Genomic DNA, 20,227 nt, shown 5'->3' with positions numbered 1-20,227 from the left:
TCAGGGCAGGCAGACGGAGGCGAGGAGGGTCAGGGCAGGCAGACGGAGGCGAGGAGGGTCAGGGCAGGCAGACGGAGGGAGGGGTCAGGGCAGGCAGACGGAGGCGAGGAGGGTCAGGGCAGGCAGACGGAGGTGAGGAGGGTCAGGGCAGGCAGACGGAGGCGAGGAGGGTCAGGGCAGGCAGACGGAGGAGGGGTCAGAGCAGGCAGACGGAGGCGAGGAGGTGGGATGGTTTACGACCCGGCCCGTGGCTGTGAAGGAGAACTGCAGACTGACCCGTTTCTTTCTTGCACAGGCTGGCCACCGTCTCCGGCGCCCCCTTCATGTAGGCTGCTAGGCGCCTCTCGCCCAGAGTCCGCGTTATCACACTCATGCGCTGTAACGCTGAGGAGAAGGGAAACTGGCTGATGATGCCGATCTCATAGCAATTCTGCAGGGAAGCGAGACGGAAAACATCAACCAAAGGCGGCCAAAGACACAGGGAGGAACAAAGTGCAGCGTATCACGCTGGCAGCAGCGGCCTGGAAACAGTGCAGGCCAACGCAGTCGCCATTCCGTAAAACAGGAAGACCCCACCACTCCAGCTGCACGGGTGAATGGCCAGTTGGTGGGGTCTCTCCCCTGGTGCTGAGGGCTGAAGCAGGAATGCAAACCCAGGGGGTGCTTGGCCTCCTGTCTCCCTCCCTCATCCTGGGCCAGCCCCAACCTCCACATACCAGAGCAACCTCCCACCAGAACAGTACCATTCTCCTGGCAGTGATGGCCTGCAAGTTCCCTCCTGTACCATCCCCATTGCTGGTCATCTGGGTCCCAGAACTCCCCTCCTGGGATACCTCCCTCTTCACCCAGACTGGTTTGTTTTTAGGAGGAGGGGGCGAGGGCACATCAGCAGCGTTGGTGATGGCAAACTGCGGGTAGTTTCATAGAAACCGTATCAAGGCCCTTGCCCGCCCAGTGTCAGTGACCAACAACCCTCCAGCATCCTCTGTTTTAACATCGAGGGCAATTGGGGATGGATAGCAATGGCTGGCGTTACCAACGGTAACGAGGGAAGGGATACCAAAACAGAGATCACACCTCGGCAATCCCTCCCTCTAACGCTCTGCCTCCCTCTTCTTTAAGACGGCTCCTTAAGACCGGTTTTCGAGTCACGACCTCCCGTCAAATCTTTCGCCAACTGCTCCACGATGCTCGGTTGGCTGGATAATAGTGCGGAGGGACACCGGGCGGTGCAGGTGAATTCCTGTCGTGGCTGAGGCCCTGCCTAAGGCGCGGCGACTCTCGGGCTATACTCCCCCACCAGTCGCCGGGCCCAAATTACAGACCTCCGGTGCCGCCGCAACTTTTACCTCTTTAACCTTCCGTTGTCAAAGAAAGAACGCAGTCGAAACGGACGGAGTGGAAGGGAGGGAACGGGAGAGTGCTGTACTCACCATCAGCTCCTGTAGCTCCTGCAGAGCAAGGGAGAGAAATCAAAATCTCAGTATAGAAGCAGGGAAAAGGGCTTGCTCACAGCGATCAGAAGGAAATTGATAATGCAGAAATTATTCAGCGCTCCTCAATTACGTACATCACTACCACGTTTACAAATAACTCTCTTCTTTCTACATATCACCCCCCAACCAAGTAAAATAAAAAGGTAGATCTCACTGATGAAGGAGTTTTAGTAATCACCAAGTGGGGTTAACCCTTTACTGGAATTGGACTTGTATTAGTTGGTTCTCCTGTTCTGGAGAAAGTGGGGGAGGTTGGGTTAAGATAGACTATTTTTTTTCCTGATTGCTATGACCTTTTAGGTTTTGCATTACCCTCGTGACCAGTTTTCTTTGTACCTGCTCCAGAACATCTCTCCCATGCAGGCTGGATTGGTCAGTGCTGTAAAGCATTATCCTCGAGGTTAATCCGCTGATGTATAAGCTGCTAGCACTGCCCGTTGATTTAATGAGACCAATAAATTGACTTGCCTCAGCTGTCAGGACTTCTCCCGTTTTTAATTAACCTACCCCGTCAAGTTAGTCAAGGTCAGTAAGCTCCTGGAAGAACAGCTGAATGATCTGGCAGACATGTGGAAGGGGGAAGGTGTCTAAACGATGCACTGCAACAACTCATCCAGGCTTCCTCGCCAGTACCTTTCAAACACATGACCTCTGCTATCTCGAAGGAGAAGGACAGCAGACGCGTGGGAACAATGGGACGCGGCGGCCTAGTGGTATTACCACAAGTGTGCTAATCCAGAGGCCCAGGTAATGTTCTAGGGACCCAGGTTCAAATCCCGTGGCAGGTGGCGGAATTTGAACTCGGTAAAATCTGGAATTAAGAGTCTAATGATGTCCGTGAATCCATTGGTGATTGTTGGGAAAACCCATCTGGGTCACTCATGTGCTTCAGGGAAGGAATCTGCCGTCCTTACCCGGTCTAGCCTACATGTGATTCCAGACCCACAGCAATGTGCTTGACTCTTAACTGCCCGCGACACCGTCACCTTGTGAAGAATTGAAAGAAATCCCGTAACTCCACTCCATGACTTTGAACAGTTTCTTTGTTGCTTCCCTGTCTCTGGGCCAAAATCCCCAGACCCCACTGCAGGTATCCCTACACCACACAGACTACAGTGGTTCACCGCCAACCTCTCCATGTCGATGAGGTAGGAGCAAGACATGCAGATCTGGTCAGCGATGCCCACTTCCCATCAATGAAGCAAAGGTGAGCAGTTCTTGCAACACATTGCCATTCGCTACAAACATGGCACTGCTCCACGTTCCACGGGTCCTCTCGCCACCCTCCCGGCCAGCCGGTCTCCACCTACCATGTCAGCATCCCCACAGCTGGGTGTCGCAGAGGTAGTCTGCCGTGGGGGATGTACAACAGTGGGCATGATCTGGTCGTGCAGGGCTGTCTCCTCAGCGGTGGGCTCCTCCAGGACCTACAAGCCAAGACAGGAAGGGTGACCACAGTTTAAAAGAAAAAGGGGGTTCACCACTGGGTCTCTCACCCGAGGTGCTCTTAGCATCACGGTCAGAAATGAACTTTGACCCCAAGTCAGGTGAGGCTATTACTAGCGGTGGACCGCAAGGATCTTTTTTACGTCCACTGCTGATAATCATTTTTATAAATGACCTGGATGAGGGCATGGAAAGATGGGTCAGTAAATTTGCGGATGACGCTAAGGTCAGTGGAGCTGAGGGTAGTGCTGAAGGATGTTGCAGGTTACAGAGGGACATAGATTAGCTGCAGAGCTGGGCTGAGAAGAGGCGAATGGAGTTTAATGTGGAAAAATTTGAGGTGATTCCCTTTGCAAGGAACAACAGGAATAAAGAGTACTGGGCTAATGGTAAGATTCTTGGTCGTGTAGATGAGCAGAGAGATCTCTGGGTCCATGTACACAGATCCCTGAAAGTTGCCATCCAGAGGGATCGAGTTTTAGAGCCACGAGGTCATGCTGCAGCTATACAAACTTCTGGTGCAGCCGCACTTGGACTAATTCGTACAGTTTTGGTTACACCATTATAGGAAGGATGTGGAAGCTTTGGAAAGGTTCAGAGGAGATTTAATAGGAGGTTGTCAGATATGGAGGGAAGGTCTTAGGAGAAAAGTTTGAGGGACCGGAGGCTGTTTTCGTCAGACAGAAGGTTGAGAGGTGACTTAATTGAGACATGTAAGATAATCAGAGGGTTAGATAGGGTGGACAGTGAAGCCTTTTTCCTCGGACAGTGATGGCTAGTACGCCGGGACATAGCTTTAAATTGAGGGGTGATAGAGATAGGACAGATGTCAGAAGTAAGTTCTTTACTGAGAGAGTAGTAGGGGAGTGGAACACGCTGCCTGCAACAGTAGTAGATTTGCCTACTTTAAGGCCATTTAAATGGTCATTGGATAGACATATGGATGAGAATGGAATGGTGTAGGTTAGATGGGCTTCAGATTGCTTCCACAAGTCGGTGCAACATCGAGGGCTGAAGGTCCTGTACTGCGCTGGAATGTTCTATTGTTATGAAGGTGTAGGTGGAACTGCACCTTTAAGAGAGTTAAAAGATAGCAGAACCAAGTGTTCTGAACAAGATATAATGTAACTTTTTGGTCAAGCAACTAGATTAGCTAGGTTGCCTGGAGACAACAAAACAAATCAGTTTAAATTAGACCTGGAAAAATACCAAACTCCAATCAAGTTTGAATTTTATATAATGACAATCTTGAAAGCCAATGACACAATCTGATGCTTGAAGCTCTAAGACCAGGGAAATTTGAACAGTTGGGAGGAGAGCTGCCAAGTCACTGGCATGTACAGAATGCCCGAAAAATAGCTCTCTTAAAGGTACCTTCATCAACCAGTAACCTGCGAAACAGAAATCCCTAAGAAGAAGAAAAGATGAGAGAGGAAGATATAACAAGAAGATTCGACATCTGACTGGTTTTGAAAATTTGAATTTTTGGTAAATCTTAATCTGGGATTTTATTGGACTAGCATTATAGAAGGTAAAGTAAAAAATAGGTTAGAGGAAGGAGTTTAAATAGCTGTTAATTATTCTCGGTTATACTTTAAGAAATGAAGTTGTTAATTTTAACTTTAAATAGTTCTTGTCAAATTTTCACAGATTACTGAACGGGATAAACCTTTTCAGTTTTCCTGGTTCAAATTAAGCAGCAGTATTTATCACCTGTCGTAACACGATGTTCTTGACGGGGTGGGGTGGGGTGGGGTGGGGGAAGAAAGCGAGAGCGAGCAAGAGACAGAGGATGATGCAAGTTATGTGGGAGAGTGGATAGGGAGGGGAGTTGGAGATATAAAAGGGGAGACGCGGATGAGGGGAGACGCGGATGGGGGGGTTCAGGGGAGACGCGGATGGGGGGGTGAGGAGAGACGCGGATGGGGGGGTGAGGAGAGACGCGGATGGGGGGGTGAGGAGAGACGCGGATGGGGGGGTGAGGAGAGACGCGGATGGGGGGGGTGAGGGGAGACGCGGATGGGGGGGTTCTGGGGGGTTCAGGGGAGACGCCGATGGGGGGGGGTCGGTGGAGACGCGGATGAGGGGGAGTCGGGGGAGACGCGGATGAGGGGGGTGGGGGGAGACGCGGATGAGGGGAGTCGGGGGAGACGCGGATGAGGGGGAGTCGGGGGAGACGCGGATGAGGGGGAGTCGGGAGAGACGTGGATGAGGGGGGTCGGGGGAGACGCGGATGAGGGGGGTCGGGGGAGACGCGGATGAGGGGAGTCGGGGGAGACGCGGATGAGGGGGGTCGGGGGAGACGCGGATGAGGGGGGTCGGGGGAGACGCGGATGAGGGGGGTCGGGGGAGACGCGGATGAGGGGGGTCGGGGGAGACGCGGATGAGGGGGGTCGGGGGAGACGCGGATGAGGGGGGTCGGGGGAGACGCGGATGAGGGGGGTCGGGGGAGACGCGGATGAGGGGAGTCGGGGGAGACGCGGATGAGGGGGAGTCGGGGGAGACGCAGATGAGGGGGAGTCGGGGGAGACGCAGATGAGGGGGAGTCGGGGGAGACGCAGATGGGGGGGTTGGGGAGACGCGGATGGGGGGGTCGGGGGAGACGCGGATGAGGGGGGTGGGGGGAGACGCGGATGAGGGGGGTCGGGGGAGACGCGGATGAGGGGGGTCGGGGGAGACGCGGATGAGGGGGGTCGGGGGAGACGCGGATGAGGAGGGTCAGGGGAGACGCGGATGAGGAGGGTCAGGGGAGACGCGGATGAGGGGGGGGGGGTCGGGGAGACGCGGATGAGGGGGTTCGGGGAGACGCGGATGGGGGAGGGGTCAGGGGCGATGTGGATAGGGGGTCAGGAGAGATGCGGATGGGGGGGTCAGGAGAGATGTGGATGGGGGGGGTCAGGAGAGATGCGGATGGGGGAGGGGTCGGGGGAGGGGTCAGGGGAGATGCAGATGAAGGGGGTCAGGGGTGATATGGATGGAGGAGGGGTCGGGGAGATGTGGATGGGGGAGGGGTCAGGGAAGATGCAGATGAAGGGGGTCAGGGGTGATGTGGATGGGGGAGGGGTCGGGGAGATGTGGATGGGGGAAGGGTCAGGGGAGGTGTGGATGAAGAGGGTGAGGAGAGGCTCCATCCCCCCACCCAGGGCAGGCTGCTTCCCGGGAAGGAGAAGGAAATCTCTCGTTTCCAACCTCCGCTGCATGGCAGTCAGACCCAGCTGTAGGAAAGGCTTCAGGAGTAAACCTGGAGGAAAGGTCCGGAGCCAGGGCCCTGAAGGCAGTTCGCCATTACCTACAACCTCGTTTTGGCAGCTCCTGTGACCGTGCTGGGACCAAACTATAACGGCTTTGCTGTTGCTTTGGATTAGCCAGTGTCGTGAGGCCATACCACATAGCTGAGGCTTGCACCCGAACACCACCACACCCGGAGAGGATTCTCCGGCTTCACCCACAGCATCAACACGACACACAACGCCAGGGGCTGCTCCCGGCAGGGGGAGGGACAGTCAGTAAGGTGCTGTCCCACCACAATCTGCTATCCTCATTCGGTGTACGGGGATTGGGAATTAACCGAACGGCAAACTCTAATCACCGCACCGACAACAAAAGAGGAGAGCTCTAAATCCGGCAAGTTGGAATGTCCGGACAATGATGACCGGCCTTTCCGGGAAACCTCCAGGACATCAGCGACTCTAGGAAACCAGCTGCTGTAAATAACGAGCTCGGGAGAGTCAATGTGGAGCTAGCTGCCCTCCAGGAAACAAGGCTGACAGAGGCGGGCTCACTGACAGAGAAGGACTACACGGTTTACTGGCTGCAGAAGAGCTCTGACAAGCCCAGAGAGCACGGGGTCAGCTTAGCAGTGACAAACAGCCTGATGGAAGCAGTAGAACCAGGCAGCAAGGGCCCAGAGTGACCCTCAACATTTTACCTCAACACCATCGCAGGCCCAGTCACCCTCATCAGCATGTAGGCCCCGGCAAGGTCCTCCACATAAAGGACGAGTTCAACGACAATCTTGCAGCCCTCGTTAGGAAGGAGCAACTTGCTCTTCTGGGTGCAGAACCCGACTCGTGGCCCTCCTGCCTTGCGGATTTTGGTGTTGGCAAAATGAACGAGAATGGACAGCGACTCCTCGGGCTGTGCACTTACCACGACTTGTGCATCACCAACTCCTCCTTCCAGACAAAGCCTCAGCATAAGGTTTCCTGGAGACAGCCGGGCTCAAAGCATTGGCATTACCATCTGATCCTAATTAGGCGTGCTGCCATCACGCATGTTCTTCATGCACGCACTTACCACAGTGCAGTCCGTAACGCACCTCAGTGGGTGCAAGATCAGGTTGCAGCCTAAGAGATTCCATCGCAATAAGCAACAGGGTAAACCTTACAATCAATGTCAGCAAGATGTCCCAGCCAGACCTTATACAACAGTGGCTTTCCAGAGAGAGAACTCAGCACCTCGCGACACGGAGACTCTGCCACAGATAAGTGGGAATCCTTGCGGGAAACCATGTACCGCGCAGCCCTGGCCATCTTTGGGAAGACAACCTGTAAGACAAACGACTCGTTAGAGGCTAAGGCAACCGAGATGACCCCTATTGTTGAAGCCAAGCGTGTCGCCCCAGCTGAGGACAAGCGGTCAGCTAACAGGAAGAACCTGCAGATTCTCAGCACTGCCAGGAACAAGGTTCAGCAGAGTGCCAGGCGTTGCGCTAATGAGTACAGGACGCAGCTAAGTGAGGAAATTCAGACGGCCGCTATAACGGGAACATTAGGGGAATGTATGAAGGCATCAAGGCGGCACTAGGACCAGCTCAGAACAAGGCAGTCCCCCTCACATCCTCTACTGGGGAAGTAAACACATACAAAGGCCCACAGATGGAGAGCTGGGATGAACACTACACTGATCTTGACCCCAGAGAGTACACAGCGTCTGCTTCAGCGCTTGATGCCATCACATGCTTGCTGACCATGGACAAGCGAGACACAGAGTCATCAGGGGAAGAGATAAGCAAGGCCATTGACAGCTTGGCCACAGCTAAGGGCCTGGATAGTGATGGGATTCCTCCCGATCTGATCAAAGGTAGCTTCCTGCTCCCATTGGATGAAGTCCTCTGTCAGTGCTGGCAAGAAGGAGCTGTACCACAGGCCATGAGGGGTGCCAAGATCATTGCCCCCCCACAAGAACAAGGATGAGAGAAGCGACTGCAACAACTACAGAAGCGTCTCTCTCTCTCTCCTCAACATCGTTGGCAAAACCTTTGCTCAGGTCATCTTGTCTCGCCTGCAGAAACTGGCAGAAGGGGTATACTCAGAGTCACAGTGTGGCTTCAGAGTTAAAAGGTCAACAGTAGACATGATCCTCACCCTTCGCCAATGCAGGAACAGAAAGTGCCTGTGTATGTCACTTTCATTGACCTCACCGAGGCGTTGGGCCTGGTCAGCAGAAACGGCCTGTTCAAGGTTCCCTTGAAGATTGGCTGCTCACTGAAACTGCTGAACATGATAGAGTCCTTCCGCAGAAACATGAATGGGACAGTGCAGTTCAACGGCGGCTCTTCTGAGTCCTTTGACATTCGCAGCAGTGGCAAACAAGGCTGCGCCCTCACTCCCACACTCTCTGGGGTTTTATTTTGCTGTGCTCCTGAAACATGCCTTTGGCACAGCAATGGAGGGGACTTACCTACTGCAGGCTCTTCAACCTGGCCCGCCTCAGAGCCAAGACAGAAGTACGTGCAGCACTCATCAGGGACATCGGCTGTTTGCCGACGATGCTGCAGTTGCAACACACACCTAGCAGGCACTCCAGTTACTGATAGATCGCCTCTTCCACGCTTGCAAGGATTTCGGGCTGACTCTCAGTCTGAAGACGACAAGCGTCCTGGGACAGGATACATAACAACTACGGGCTCATCGTCATCCATCAGTTAACGTACTTTGGTTCTACCATCACAGCCAAACTCTCCTTGGACACCGAGATTGACAAGAGGATTGGGAAAGCAACCTCAACTCTTGCTCGCCTCATGGCTAGAGCTGACAGTGAAGACAAAGATGTCAATCTACAGTGGCTGCTACATAAGCACACTGTTGTACGGCAGTGAAACATGGACTATACATACCAGACAGGAGAGAAGACTGAATACCTTCCACTTGAGGAGTATCCGCCATATCCTGGCAAAACAGTGTCCAACACAGCGGTCCTATCGCGCACTGGCCTTCCCAGCATGCACACTGCTTGGGCAGCGGAGACTGCGCTGGCTGGCCCATGTCCACCGCATGGAAGATGGACGCATGCCAAAGGATATCCTCTATGGAGAGCTCACGTCCGGGAAGAGACCCACAGGGCGCCCCCAGCTGAGCTACAAGGATGTCTACATGAGGGACATGAAGGCGCTTGATATTGTTATGGAGCACTGGGAAAGACCTGCAGCTGACTGCAGGAAGTGGAGAAGCCCCCTGAACCAACACCTCAACACAGGGAGAAGGAAGAAGCTAAGCGGGCACACAGGAAGGAGTGCAGCTGCTCTAACAGATCAGCGACCACATACTGATGTGATCTCTGCGGCCGGGACCGTCACTCCAGCGTCGGTCTCTTCAGTCACAAGCGACGTTGCTTCAAGGAAGCAGAAAGCCAGAACAACGCTGATGCAACCCATGGTCCGTCATGTCCGAGAGGGGTCCCTCAGGCCATTCAACTGCACTTTCCGTTGAGTGTTACTTTCTGGAGGGGGGCTCTGCCCTGGAGGCGGTGTCAGCAGCAGAGAGACGCAGAGGGTTTTGGGAAGGCAATTTCTGAGCTCAGGGCACATGCAGTAGAGTCGGGGAAATTATGAAGGGATTTGGAAACAAAGCACAGCAAAGGCTTGGCTGAACCAGGAGCCAGTGTGGGCCTGGGAGCACAGGCACAGCAGGCAGTTGGACAGCTCAGATACGGATGGCAGTCTTGGACAATTTCAGGTTGCTGCTGGAGGAACGAGTCACTTACCCAGCCCGTCGCCTCAAACATCTTGCAGTCTAGTGGGTCCCCAGAAATCTTCCCCTCGATGTTAGTCAGTGAGTGGCAGGTCGCCATGGCAGCAATGAAGTGCGACCGAGAGAGATTCTGGCCAGAGACGTCGCGTTCCAGGGAGAGAAACCTGCAGAGGGGCATAGGACAGGACGGTTACTCACCACGGGCCAAGTCAGACAGGCTGCACAGAGGAGGAGACTAGCTCTGGGAGGGAAAACAGCACGTGATGCAAGGCCAGCTCAGAATGGAGACGAGCTGGGGACCTGCCTGTGCAGTGCAACGCTCAAAATGAGGAGATAGAAAAATTTAAGGCTGGAAGCGTAAATTGTCAGGACACAGATATAACCCTGCCCTTCCTAGGAGACGTGGCACGTTGAGTGTTACCTTCAGGGGAGGAGCTCAGTTGTGGAGGTGGTGATGGCAGAAGTGGGCAGCAGCCCGGGGCGGTGACCTGGAGCGGGAGCAGGCAGCCCGGGGCGGTGACCTGGAGCGGGAGCAGGCAGCCCGGGGCGGTGACCTGGAGCGGGAGCAGGCAGCCCGGGGCGGTGACCTGGAGCGGGAGCAGGCAGCCCGGGGCGGTGACCTGGAGCGGGAGCAGGCAGCCCGGGGCGGTGACCTGGAGCGGGAGCAGGCAGCCCGGGGCGGTGACCTGGAGCGGGAGCAGGCAGCCCGGGGCGGTGACCTGGAGCGGGAGCAGGCAGCCCGGGGCGGTGACCTGGAGCGGGAGCAGGCAGCCCGGGGCGGTGACCTGGAGCGGGAGCAGGCAGCCCGGGGCGGTGACCTGGAGCGGGAGCAGGCAGCCCGGGGCGGTGACCTGGAGCGGGAGCAGGCAGCCCGGGGCGGTGACCTGGAGCGGGAGCAGGCAGCCCGGGGCGGTGACCTGGAGCGGGAGCAGGCAGCCCGGGGCGGTGACCTGGAGCGGGAGCAGGCAGCCCGGGGCGGTGACCTGGAGCGGGAGCAGGCAGCCCGGGGCGGTGACCTGGAGCGGGAGCAGGCAGCCCGGGGCGGTGACCTGGAGCGGGAGCAGGCAGCCCGGGGCGGTGACCTGGAGCGGGAGCAGGCAGCCCGGGGCGGTGACCTGGAGCGGGAGCAGGCAGCCCGGGGCGGTGACCTGGAGCGGGAGCAGGCAGCCCGGGGCGGTGACCTGGAGCGGGAGCAGGCAGCCCGGGGCGGTGACCTGGAGCGGGAGCAGGCAGCCCGGGGCGGTGACCTGGAGCGGGAGCAGGCAGCCCGGGGCGGTGACCTGGAGCGGGAGCAGGCAGCCCGGGGCGGTGACCTGGAGCGGGAGCAGGCAGCCCGGGGCGGTGACCTGGAGCGGGAGCAGGCAGCCCGGGGCGGTGACCTGGAGCGGGAGCAGGCAGCCCGGGGCGGTGACCTGGAGCGGGAGCAGGCAGCCCGGGGCGGTGACCTGGAGCGGGAGCAGGCAGCCCGGGGCGGTGACCTGGAGCGGGAGCAGGCAGCCCGGGGCGGTGACCTGGAGCGGGAGCAGGCAGCCCGGGGCGGTGACCTGGAGCGGGAGCAGGCAGCCCGGGGCGGTGACCTGGAGCGGGAGCAGGCAGCCCGGGGCGGTGACCTGGAGCGGGAGCAGGCAGCCCGGGGCGGTGACCTGGAGCGGGAGCAGGCAGCCCGGGGCGGTGACCTGGAGCGGGAGCAGGCAGCCCGGGGCGGTGACCTGGAGCGGGAGCAGGCAGCCCGGGGCGGTGACCTGGAGCGGGAGCAGGCAGCCCGGGGCGGTGACCTGGAGCGGGAGCAGGCAGCCCGGGGCGGTGACCTGGAGCGGGAGCAGGCAGCCCGGGGCGGTGACCTGGAGCGGGAGCAGGCAGCCCGGGGCGGTGACCTGGAGCGGGAGCAGGCAGCCCGGGGCGGTGACCTGGAGCGGGAGCAGGCAGCCCGGGGCGGTGACCTGGAGCGGGAGCAGGCAGCCCGGGGCGGTGACCTGGAGCGGGAGCAGGCAGCCCGGGGCGGTGACCTGGAGCGGGAGCAGGCAGCCCGGGGCGGTGACCTGGAGCGGGAGCAGGCAGCCCGGGGCGGTGACCTGGAGCGGGAGCAGGCAGCCCGGGGCGGTGACCTGGAGCGGGAGCAGGCAGCCCGGGGCGGTGACCTGGAGCGGGAGCAGGCAGCCCGGGGCGGTGACCTGGAGCGGGAGCAGGCAGCCCGGGGCGGTGACCTGGAGCGGGAGCAGGCAGCCCGGGGCGGTGACCTGGAGCGGGAGCAGGCAGCCCGGGGCGGTGACCTGGAGCGGGAGCAGGCAGCCCGGGGCGGTGACCTGGAGCGGGAGCAGGCAGCCCGGGGCGGTGACCTGGAGCGGGAGCAGGCAGCCCGGGGCGGTGACCTGGAGCGGGAGCAGGCAGCCCGGGGCGGTGAACTGACCTCCGCTGGGCTGTTAGCCTGGTTCCATAGCCACTATGCTACCGTACAGATAAGTATGTATGCATCGGTGCTGGGTCCATGTCTGGTTGTCATTTATATAAATTAGATGGATGAGAATACAGCAGGCAGCGGAAGTATGTTTGCAGATTGGTGATATAGTGGACGGTGTAGAAGGTATCTAAGGTTACAAAGAGATCTTGATCAATTGGGTCAATGGGCTGAGGAGTGGCAGATGGAGTTTAATTCAATAAATGCCAGGTTTCGCATTTTGGTACAACAATTTATACAATTAAATGTAGGGCTTTGGGTAATATTGCAGAACAGAGGGGTCTAGGGGTTTAGGTTCATAATTCTTTGAAGTTTGCCTCATATATGGTTAAGAAGGCATGTCGCACGCTTGCCGTCATTGCACAGACCTTGTGAGTACAGGAGTTGGGACGGCATGTTGAGGTTGTACAGGATGTTGGTGAGGTCCCTTCTGGAGTAACTGTGTCCAGTTCTGCTCGCCCTGGTGTAGGAAGGATATCATTAAACTGGAGAGGGTTCAGGAGAGATTGACCAGGACGTTGCCGGGAATGGAGGATTTGAGTTATGAGGAGAGACTGAATAGGCCGGATTTCTTTTTCCCCCTCAGGAGTGTAGGAGGTTATGGGATGGTTTATAAAATCATGAGTAGCGATAAAGTGCCTTTTCCCTCGGGTAAGGGATTTCACGACTGAAGGAGCATATTTTTAAGGCGAGAGGAGAAAGATTTAAACAAGACATGGAAGGGGGCTTTTTTTGTTGTTTTAACACAGAAAGTGGTTTGCGTGTGGAATGAACTCCCAGGAGAAGTGGAGGATGCAGATATAGTTACAACGTTTAAAAGACATTCCGATAAGTTCAAGCACATGGAATGCGGGAGTAGTTTAGTTTGGATTACGGTTGGCATGGACTGGTTGGACCAAAGGGTCTGTTCCCGTGCTGTACGCCTCATACCCAAGCTCGAGAGACCAAGCGAACGGATTAACCCACCCTGGTTACCTAACCACCTGCTGCTGTGGGTTACTTGGAACCCAGTTACAAACAGGAAGCAAGTAGATTATCACAATTCCAATTCCAGGCTCCCCTGACACACACATGTACACCACCCCCCACACACACAATGTACACCCTCCCCCCACACACACACAATGTACACCCTCCCCCCACACACACGTATACACCCCCCAACACACACACGTACACTCCCCCACACACTAAGGGGTTTGGGCTAGATATTACTGGCCTCACCTTCCATCCTGAGCACGGAGAAAACCCCACATGTCCAGACCATCCTCGGTCAGCGTCCCTGTCTGCAGAACAACAGAAGCAGAGGTTAAATAAATGAAGATAGTTAGAGAAGCTGCGGGTGGGAGAGGGAAAGGACTGTCATAGTAGGTAGGATAATTCTACTCTGTATACATGGACACAGTGAACCAGCTGGGAAAGCCTGAACAGGATGGGGCTCTCTTCTGTCATAGACATGGCCAACTGATAGCAACTTTTCAAAGTTTGGAGAAGATCGATAGGTTGAATGTAGAAAGGATGCTTGCATTATCAGAGAGACCAGTAATCGGAGCCAAAGGTATCAGATAGACAGTCGCATTGGAATTCAGGAGAAACATCTCTACAGAGAGTGGTGAGACTGAGAAACTCAATCACACAGCAGTGGTCAAAGTCATAAATGTAGACACGTTCAGGGCAGAAGCTGCATAAATGCACAAGGGAGGAAGGAACAGAAAGAGCAGTTAATGGAGTGAGATAGAAGTGGGAGGAGCTTATGTGGGACGTCAACAACAGTACTTGGATGGACTGAATGGCCCAGTTCCCTGTTGGGAATTTGTCCCAATTGCTAAAGTGAAAGTGGAGATGTGACCAACCTGAGCACTAAGAGGAAGCGCTCGCCCTCTATCCATCGCAATGTTTAACTTTTACTTCATCAGTCAAAGGTGCCGATTCACACAAAGGTTGGGAATTTATGGATGTAGGATTGCTCACTGAGCTGGAAGGTTCATTTTCAGACGTTTCGTCACCTCACTAGGTAACAGCTTCAGTGAGCCTCCGGACAAAGCTTCTGATCATGAACCTTCCAGCTCAACAAGCGAACCTACATCCAGAACCTCAACCTCAGCTACAGATTTTCTCAAACCTCGTTGGGAAATCATTTCAGAAACCTAATACATCGGGATATTACGCTTGAGGGATGACACGCAGTGTCCTCAAGAGGAATGGGGCAATGTTGGGTCGTTGGTTTTCAACAACACTGTGAGATAGAGCTCACCTTCAATCAACGCAGTTTGGCCACAATGCTGTACCTGACCAGTGAGCAGAAGGAAAGCTTGAAGGGGACAGTCAGGGCCGAGTCAGCGGGTCAGACCCTCAGAGAAAATGGGACGTGATGGGAGGAGACAGGTGGAGATTTTAGGAATGTGCAGGGAGTGGACGGACACATTAAGGAGCAGCCCAACCTCCCTCCCACCTGCTCAGCGCCGCTGTCCCCCTCTCCAAGGGCACTGACCTTGTCAAAGCAGACCAGATTGAGCTGCCCACACACATTGATGCGCTGCGGGCTGATAGAGTAGATGCCCTTCTTCTTGAGGCGATGCTGAGCGTAGACGATGCCAGCCGTCATGGCAGCGGGGAGGGCGGGCGGCACGGTGATCGTGATGATGTCCAGCGCCTCGATGACGATACGCTGAGCCACCTCCTGGGGTCAAGAAAGGGGAGAGGTCAGTAAAGGTCAATCGCAAACACCCTCCCACAACCTCTTCTCCACCGCACCCCAGGCCAAACACAATTAACACCAGGATAGGTCAGGGAGACATATACGCTGCAGCTTAAAGAAATAATTTGCTTCTCCCAGGTATGCAAGGCAGGCCTTTCCAAAGTGGGGGATGGTGCCCTTCAGAAGGCTGATGTGGTGTTCTGACCAAGTTAAAGCAGCCAAGCCACACTAACAGATGCTCCCATAGTTCACCGCTGCCCCATTTCCTGGACATCTCCTCACCAGTTGTCACACATCTCTCTCACACCTCTGCTGTCTCCAGTCTCACATCAGGGTCGAGATCATTTTCAAGCCTTGAAACTGAGGAACGTTGGGGAAAAGGTTTGGAAGGTGCCGCTGTACACTGTTAACACATAGGGTCACGTCACGGAAGACTGACCGGTAACGACAGGACAAAACTGGTTAAGGTGGGCCATCAGGAGACCCATTTAACAAGTTGAAACATCTGAACAGCCATTTTCATCAACCCAAGGCCCTTAAATATTTGCAGCTTGTTTACCTTCCTGTAGCCCTCAGATACTGGAAACATGCACCATACTGTTTAGCAACCACTCCAAAAGCACTTTCTCCCTGTGTCTGCGTGGGCTTCCTCCGAGTGCTCTGGTTTCCTCCCACAGATATGCAGGTCAGGTGGATAGGCCATGAAGAAATGCAGGGCTGCAGGGATAGCCTGGGCGGAGGGGGTGGGATGCTCTTCAGAGGGTTGGTTGGACTCGATGGGCTGAATGGCCTTCTTCCATACTCTAGGGATTCTATAATCCTAAGGCCATTGGTGAACCAATGAACTGATGCTACTTTTTAACCTTTACTATTTAATTACTTTCCAGATTTAATAAGTGAATTTGACTTCCACCAGCTGTCACGGAGGGGTTTGAACCCTCGTTTCTGGACCATTAGCCTCAGTCTCTGGATTTACTATCCAGTACCATCACCCCCACGGTGACCTCTAACATTTCATCCAAATGCACTAAAATGTCACAAATGCTTAATCTATCACCTGGAATATAACTGGTCTATTTTGAATTTCTACTAAACTGACAGGTGAGAGAGGCACGGAGGCTAATCCCAGCACAATCAACATCCCAGCGGAAGCCAGGCCTGGGTGCCCCTCACCCCAACATTAAGACCTTGCCTCAAACCCACGGCAACACAGGAGCTGAGCCGACAAGTCAAAGAAATACAACGATGGGCTGCATAATGGCTCAGAGGTTAGCACTGCTGCCTCACAGCACCAGGGACCTGGGTTCGATTCCCGCCTCAGCCGACTGTCCGTGTGGAGTTTCCACAATCCCCCCTGCGGCTGCGTGGGTTTCCTCCGGGTGCTCCGGTTTCCTCCCACAGTCCAAAGATGCCGAGAGTGTGGTGCGGGAAAAGCACCGCGGGCGAGACCAGCTACATTCAGCTAGGTGACAGCAGAGAGGTGTTGTGAAAGGATTGTGCAGGAGACTAGGCCTCAGGCTGCAGACAGGTGGAGAACGGTTGGCTTCGTCATCGGATGGCAGCGGTGACATGATACAGAGCGGTTTCAGTAAAGTAGCAGGGGTCAAAATCTGACCGAGGGGTTCAAACACGGAGTTCTGGAACTTGGCCTCGGGATATGACAGCACCTAGGAGAAAGTGAGGACTGCAGATGCTGGAGATCAGAGTCGAGAGGGTGGTGCTGGAAAAGCACAGCAGGTCTGGCAGCATCCGAGGTTGCGGGGGACAGTGCTGAGAGATAAATCGGAGCAGGATGGGGGCTGGGGGGGATGGTAGCTGGGAATGTGATTGGTAGATGAAGGTGGGGGTGGAAGTGATAGGTTGGAGGGGAGAGTGGAGCGGATCGATGGGAAGGAAGGAAGATGGACAGGTAGGACTGGTCAAGGATGTGGTGCTGAGTTCCAGGCTTGAGACTGGGATACGGTGAGGGTGGAGAAATGAGGAAACTGGTGAAATCCACGTTGATCCTGTGTGGTTGCAGGGTCCCAAGGCGGAAGATGAGGCGTCCAAAGATGTGCAGGTTGGGTGCATTAGTCAGGGGGTAAATATAGGGTAGTGGGCATGGAACTGGATGGATTACTCTTCAGAGGACTGGTGTGGACTTGTTGGGCCGAAGGGCCTGTTTCCACACTGTAGGCACTCTGTGACATCTACGATAACAACAAAGAAAGGAGAGTGGATTGCAAGGCCGCCGCTACCCAGGTCGCACTCCATCCTCACCCCGTTCAGGGCACTGCTGACTATGCTGTAGACCATGCCGACCCCAGCCAGGCACACCAGGCAGAGCAGGAACCGATATGCATCGCGGTACAGCTTGAAGTCGGTGGGCTTCGGGTAAAGGATCGAGCAAACCAGCTGCCCTTTCGAGGTGTAAAAGCCTGAGGAGAGATGGAGAGTGGGGGGAGAAAAAAACAAGGATTGAGAACTTCTCGAGATATGGTCAAGGTCAAGTCAGGCAGCTCAGACCCTATCATCAACCTCATTCTCCCCCACGTACCTGTACGGACAACGACAGCTTTCACCGGCTCACCCCTGTAAAACCGCGTCTGGATGACCGCCGTGCCGCAGAAGAGAGTATGGCGCTTGTGGTTCTCTGGACTGTATACCTCTTCCTCCTCCTCTTCCTGCGCCGTCCCATTGCACTGGGAAGGGACCGGGAGGTTGGTTTTCAGGATGGGCACACTTTCCCCTGTGGTGGGGCGGGGGAAGACAGAAAGCAAGACACGCCATTAAAAAGGCAATTCATGGGCCACAAGAGAGAGTCTTTCGAAGGTGGTGACCAGTGATAATTGATCCGAGTCAAATGAGGGGAGGAGGCTGGACAACTCATGCTGCGTTCTTTTCAGTCGTTCATGGGATATGGGTTTCGTTGACCAGGCCAGCATTTATTACCCATCCCTAATTGCCCTCAAGGCGGTGGTACTGGTAGCGTTGGAGTTGCCTCTTGCAAGTTCTCCAGTCTGAGGGGTGTTAAGGGACACCCACAATGCTGTTAGGGAAGGGACTCCAGGATTTTTGATCCAGCGACTCGGAGAGGAATTTCCAGGAGGTTGGGCTCCCAATGCCGCCCTTGTCATTTTAAACGTTCGAGGTCTTGGAGGCGCAGTTAAGGCAGCCGTGGTGCATCTTAGTGATGGTCCACATTGCTGCCGCTGAGCATCTGACACGGAGGGAACACAGGATGCAATGCTAGATTGCATTGCCTTGAACGGTGCTGGACCTTACCATACAATTAGCCCACTCCCTTCCACTTGACCCGCAGACCTGCAGCTATTCTCTCCTTCACATATTTATTCAACCTCACCTTTTGAAAGCTCCCACTGTATCCGCTCCAAGCATCCTCTCGAGCGGCGTAATCCAGACTGCGACACGCCGCGCTTAAATGTTTCTCTTCACGTTCCTCACCTCCCCCATGGGTTATTTTTATCTTCAATCTGTGCCCTTTGGACATAGTGTCCCTGGACTCACTCACTCATCAGGGAGGAAGCGAGGGACTGCAGATACTGGAGGTCAGAGTCAAGATGAGAGTGGTGCTGGAAAAGCAACAGCAGGTCAGGCAGCATCCGAGGAGCAGGAGAATCAATGATTCGGGCAAAAGTGCTTCATCAGGAATGAAGAAGGGCTTTTGGCCGAAACGTCGATTTTCCTGCTCCTTAGATGTTGCTGTGCTTTTCCAGCACCACTCTCATCTTGGCACTCACTCACCACTTAGTCCATCAAAAACCTCTCACAATTTAGTACACAGCTATTAAATTGCCCCTCAAAAGCAGCTGGAGGTCTGCAGAACTGTCCCAAAGAGGGGCCGCCGTGATCTGAAATGTTAACGCTGAATCTTTCTCCATAGACGCTGCCTGTTCTGCTTTGTATATCTAATCTCCCTTCACTGCTCCAGGGAGAACAGGCCTCATTCATTCAACCAGTGAACCCCTCCAGCCTTCGGCAAGATATTCCCATTGTTCCCTATTTTGACAAACACCTCGCCTTCCTCTGAACGTACAAACGTATGGATTTGGAGGTCACTCAGTTGCTCAAACTTGCTCCACCAGTGGAGGTTGACCTGATTATTTCACATTCTCGCCTCTCCCCAACCAATCCCCCACAATCTTTCACTTCCCACCACCCCCCCTTGCTTTTAACACATTTACATCCTTCTTTAAACATGGAGTCCAATAATGCCCGCAGTACTCCATAGAGGGTCTCTCCAGAACAGAACACCATCCTCACTCCTGTGTCCAATTCCCCTTTGTAATCAACGATAACCTCAGCGATGAGCCCATTCTGACTGTCACTATGGTTCTGGCAGGTTTAGTCATTTGGCAGGGCAATGCCTCCTACTGATCAGGTCAGACATCGGACGACAGACTGGTATCTCTGTGGAGCGTGGCAGTCTCTCGGCCCAGCATCCCGGTGTGTGTGGGGGGGGGGGGGGGGGGGGGGGGGGTCCTGCCTGGGCATGCTCCGGAGGCAGCAGCTTCAGCAGCAGCGATAGCATCGTGGACCAACGCAGGAAGAGCGAGTGGTGAAGGTGGTCCCCTGGTATCTGCAGCAATGGGCAGTCTGCCGGAGAGACCGAGCTAAGAGGAGGACTCAAAGACTGCTGAACTTCTAACTTAATTCCTTCATTTCTCTAGTTTTTACAAAAAAATTAATTCACGGAATGAAGCCATGGTTGGCGAGGCAGCATTTATTATCCATCCCTAATTGCCCAGAGGGCAGTTAAGAGTAAACCACATGGTTGTGGGTCTGGAGTCACATGTAGGCCAGACCAGGTCAGGATGGCAGTTTCCTTCCCTGAAGGACAATAGCGAGATAGACGGGTTTTCCCAACAATCGACAAGGGTGTCATGGTCACCATTAGACTCTTGCTTCCAGTTTTCCTTTATATTGAATACACATTCCACCATCTGCCGTAGCAGGATTAACAATCCAGCGATACTACCATGAGGACATTGCCTCCCCAACTTATATTAAGAAACATGCTTATCTTCTTCATACATTCTTCTACTTATTATCCCGTGCCCAACTTCCGAAAACTTTGTTTCGGTTTCTTTTCCTACTTTGTACGTGCGTCTTTTGTCCCGACTCAAGATGGTGTCGTATGTGGCGACATTAGACACATTTC

The 20,227-nt window shown here is 55.0% G+C and overlaps 1 protein-coding gene across 1 annotated transcript in view; it reads right to left on the bottom strand.

The window, feature by feature from the left end:
* LOC132835130 (polyamine-transporting ATPase 13A3-like) overlaps window positions 1-20,227 on the bottom strand; it is a 69,755-nt gene that overhangs the window by 27,102 nt on the left and 22,426 nt on the right. The window contains exons 11-18 of the mRNA XM_060854449.1: window positions 17,603-17,794; window positions 17,326-17,483; window positions 14,860-15,048; window positions 13,593-13,654; window positions 9,927-10,077; window positions 2,807-2,923; window positions 1,434-1,451; window positions 277-430 (exon numbers count right to left, since the gene is read on the bottom strand). Coding sequence (XP_060710432.1) covers window positions 277-430; window positions 1,434-1,451; window positions 2,807-2,923; window positions 9,927-10,077; window positions 13,593-13,654; window positions 14,860-15,048; window positions 17,326-17,483; window positions 17,603-17,794 — 1,041 coding nt within the window. The remainder of the gene's footprint in view (window positions 1-276; window positions 431-1,433; window positions 1,452-2,806; window positions 2,924-9,926; window positions 10,078-13,592; window positions 13,655-14,859; window positions 15,049-17,325; window positions 17,484-17,602; window positions 17,795-20,227) is intronic.

The sequence above is a fragment of the Hemiscyllium ocellatum genome, chromosome 44 (assembly GCF_020745735.1).
Source record: "Hemiscyllium ocellatum isolate sHemOce1 chromosome 44, sHemOce1.pat.X.cur, whole genome shotgun sequence".
Lineage (NCBI taxonomy): Eukaryota > Metazoa > Chordata > Chondrichthyes > Orectolobiformes > Hemiscylliidae > Hemiscyllium > Hemiscyllium ocellatum.
This window is presented reverse-complemented; position numbering and strand designations above follow the sequence as displayed.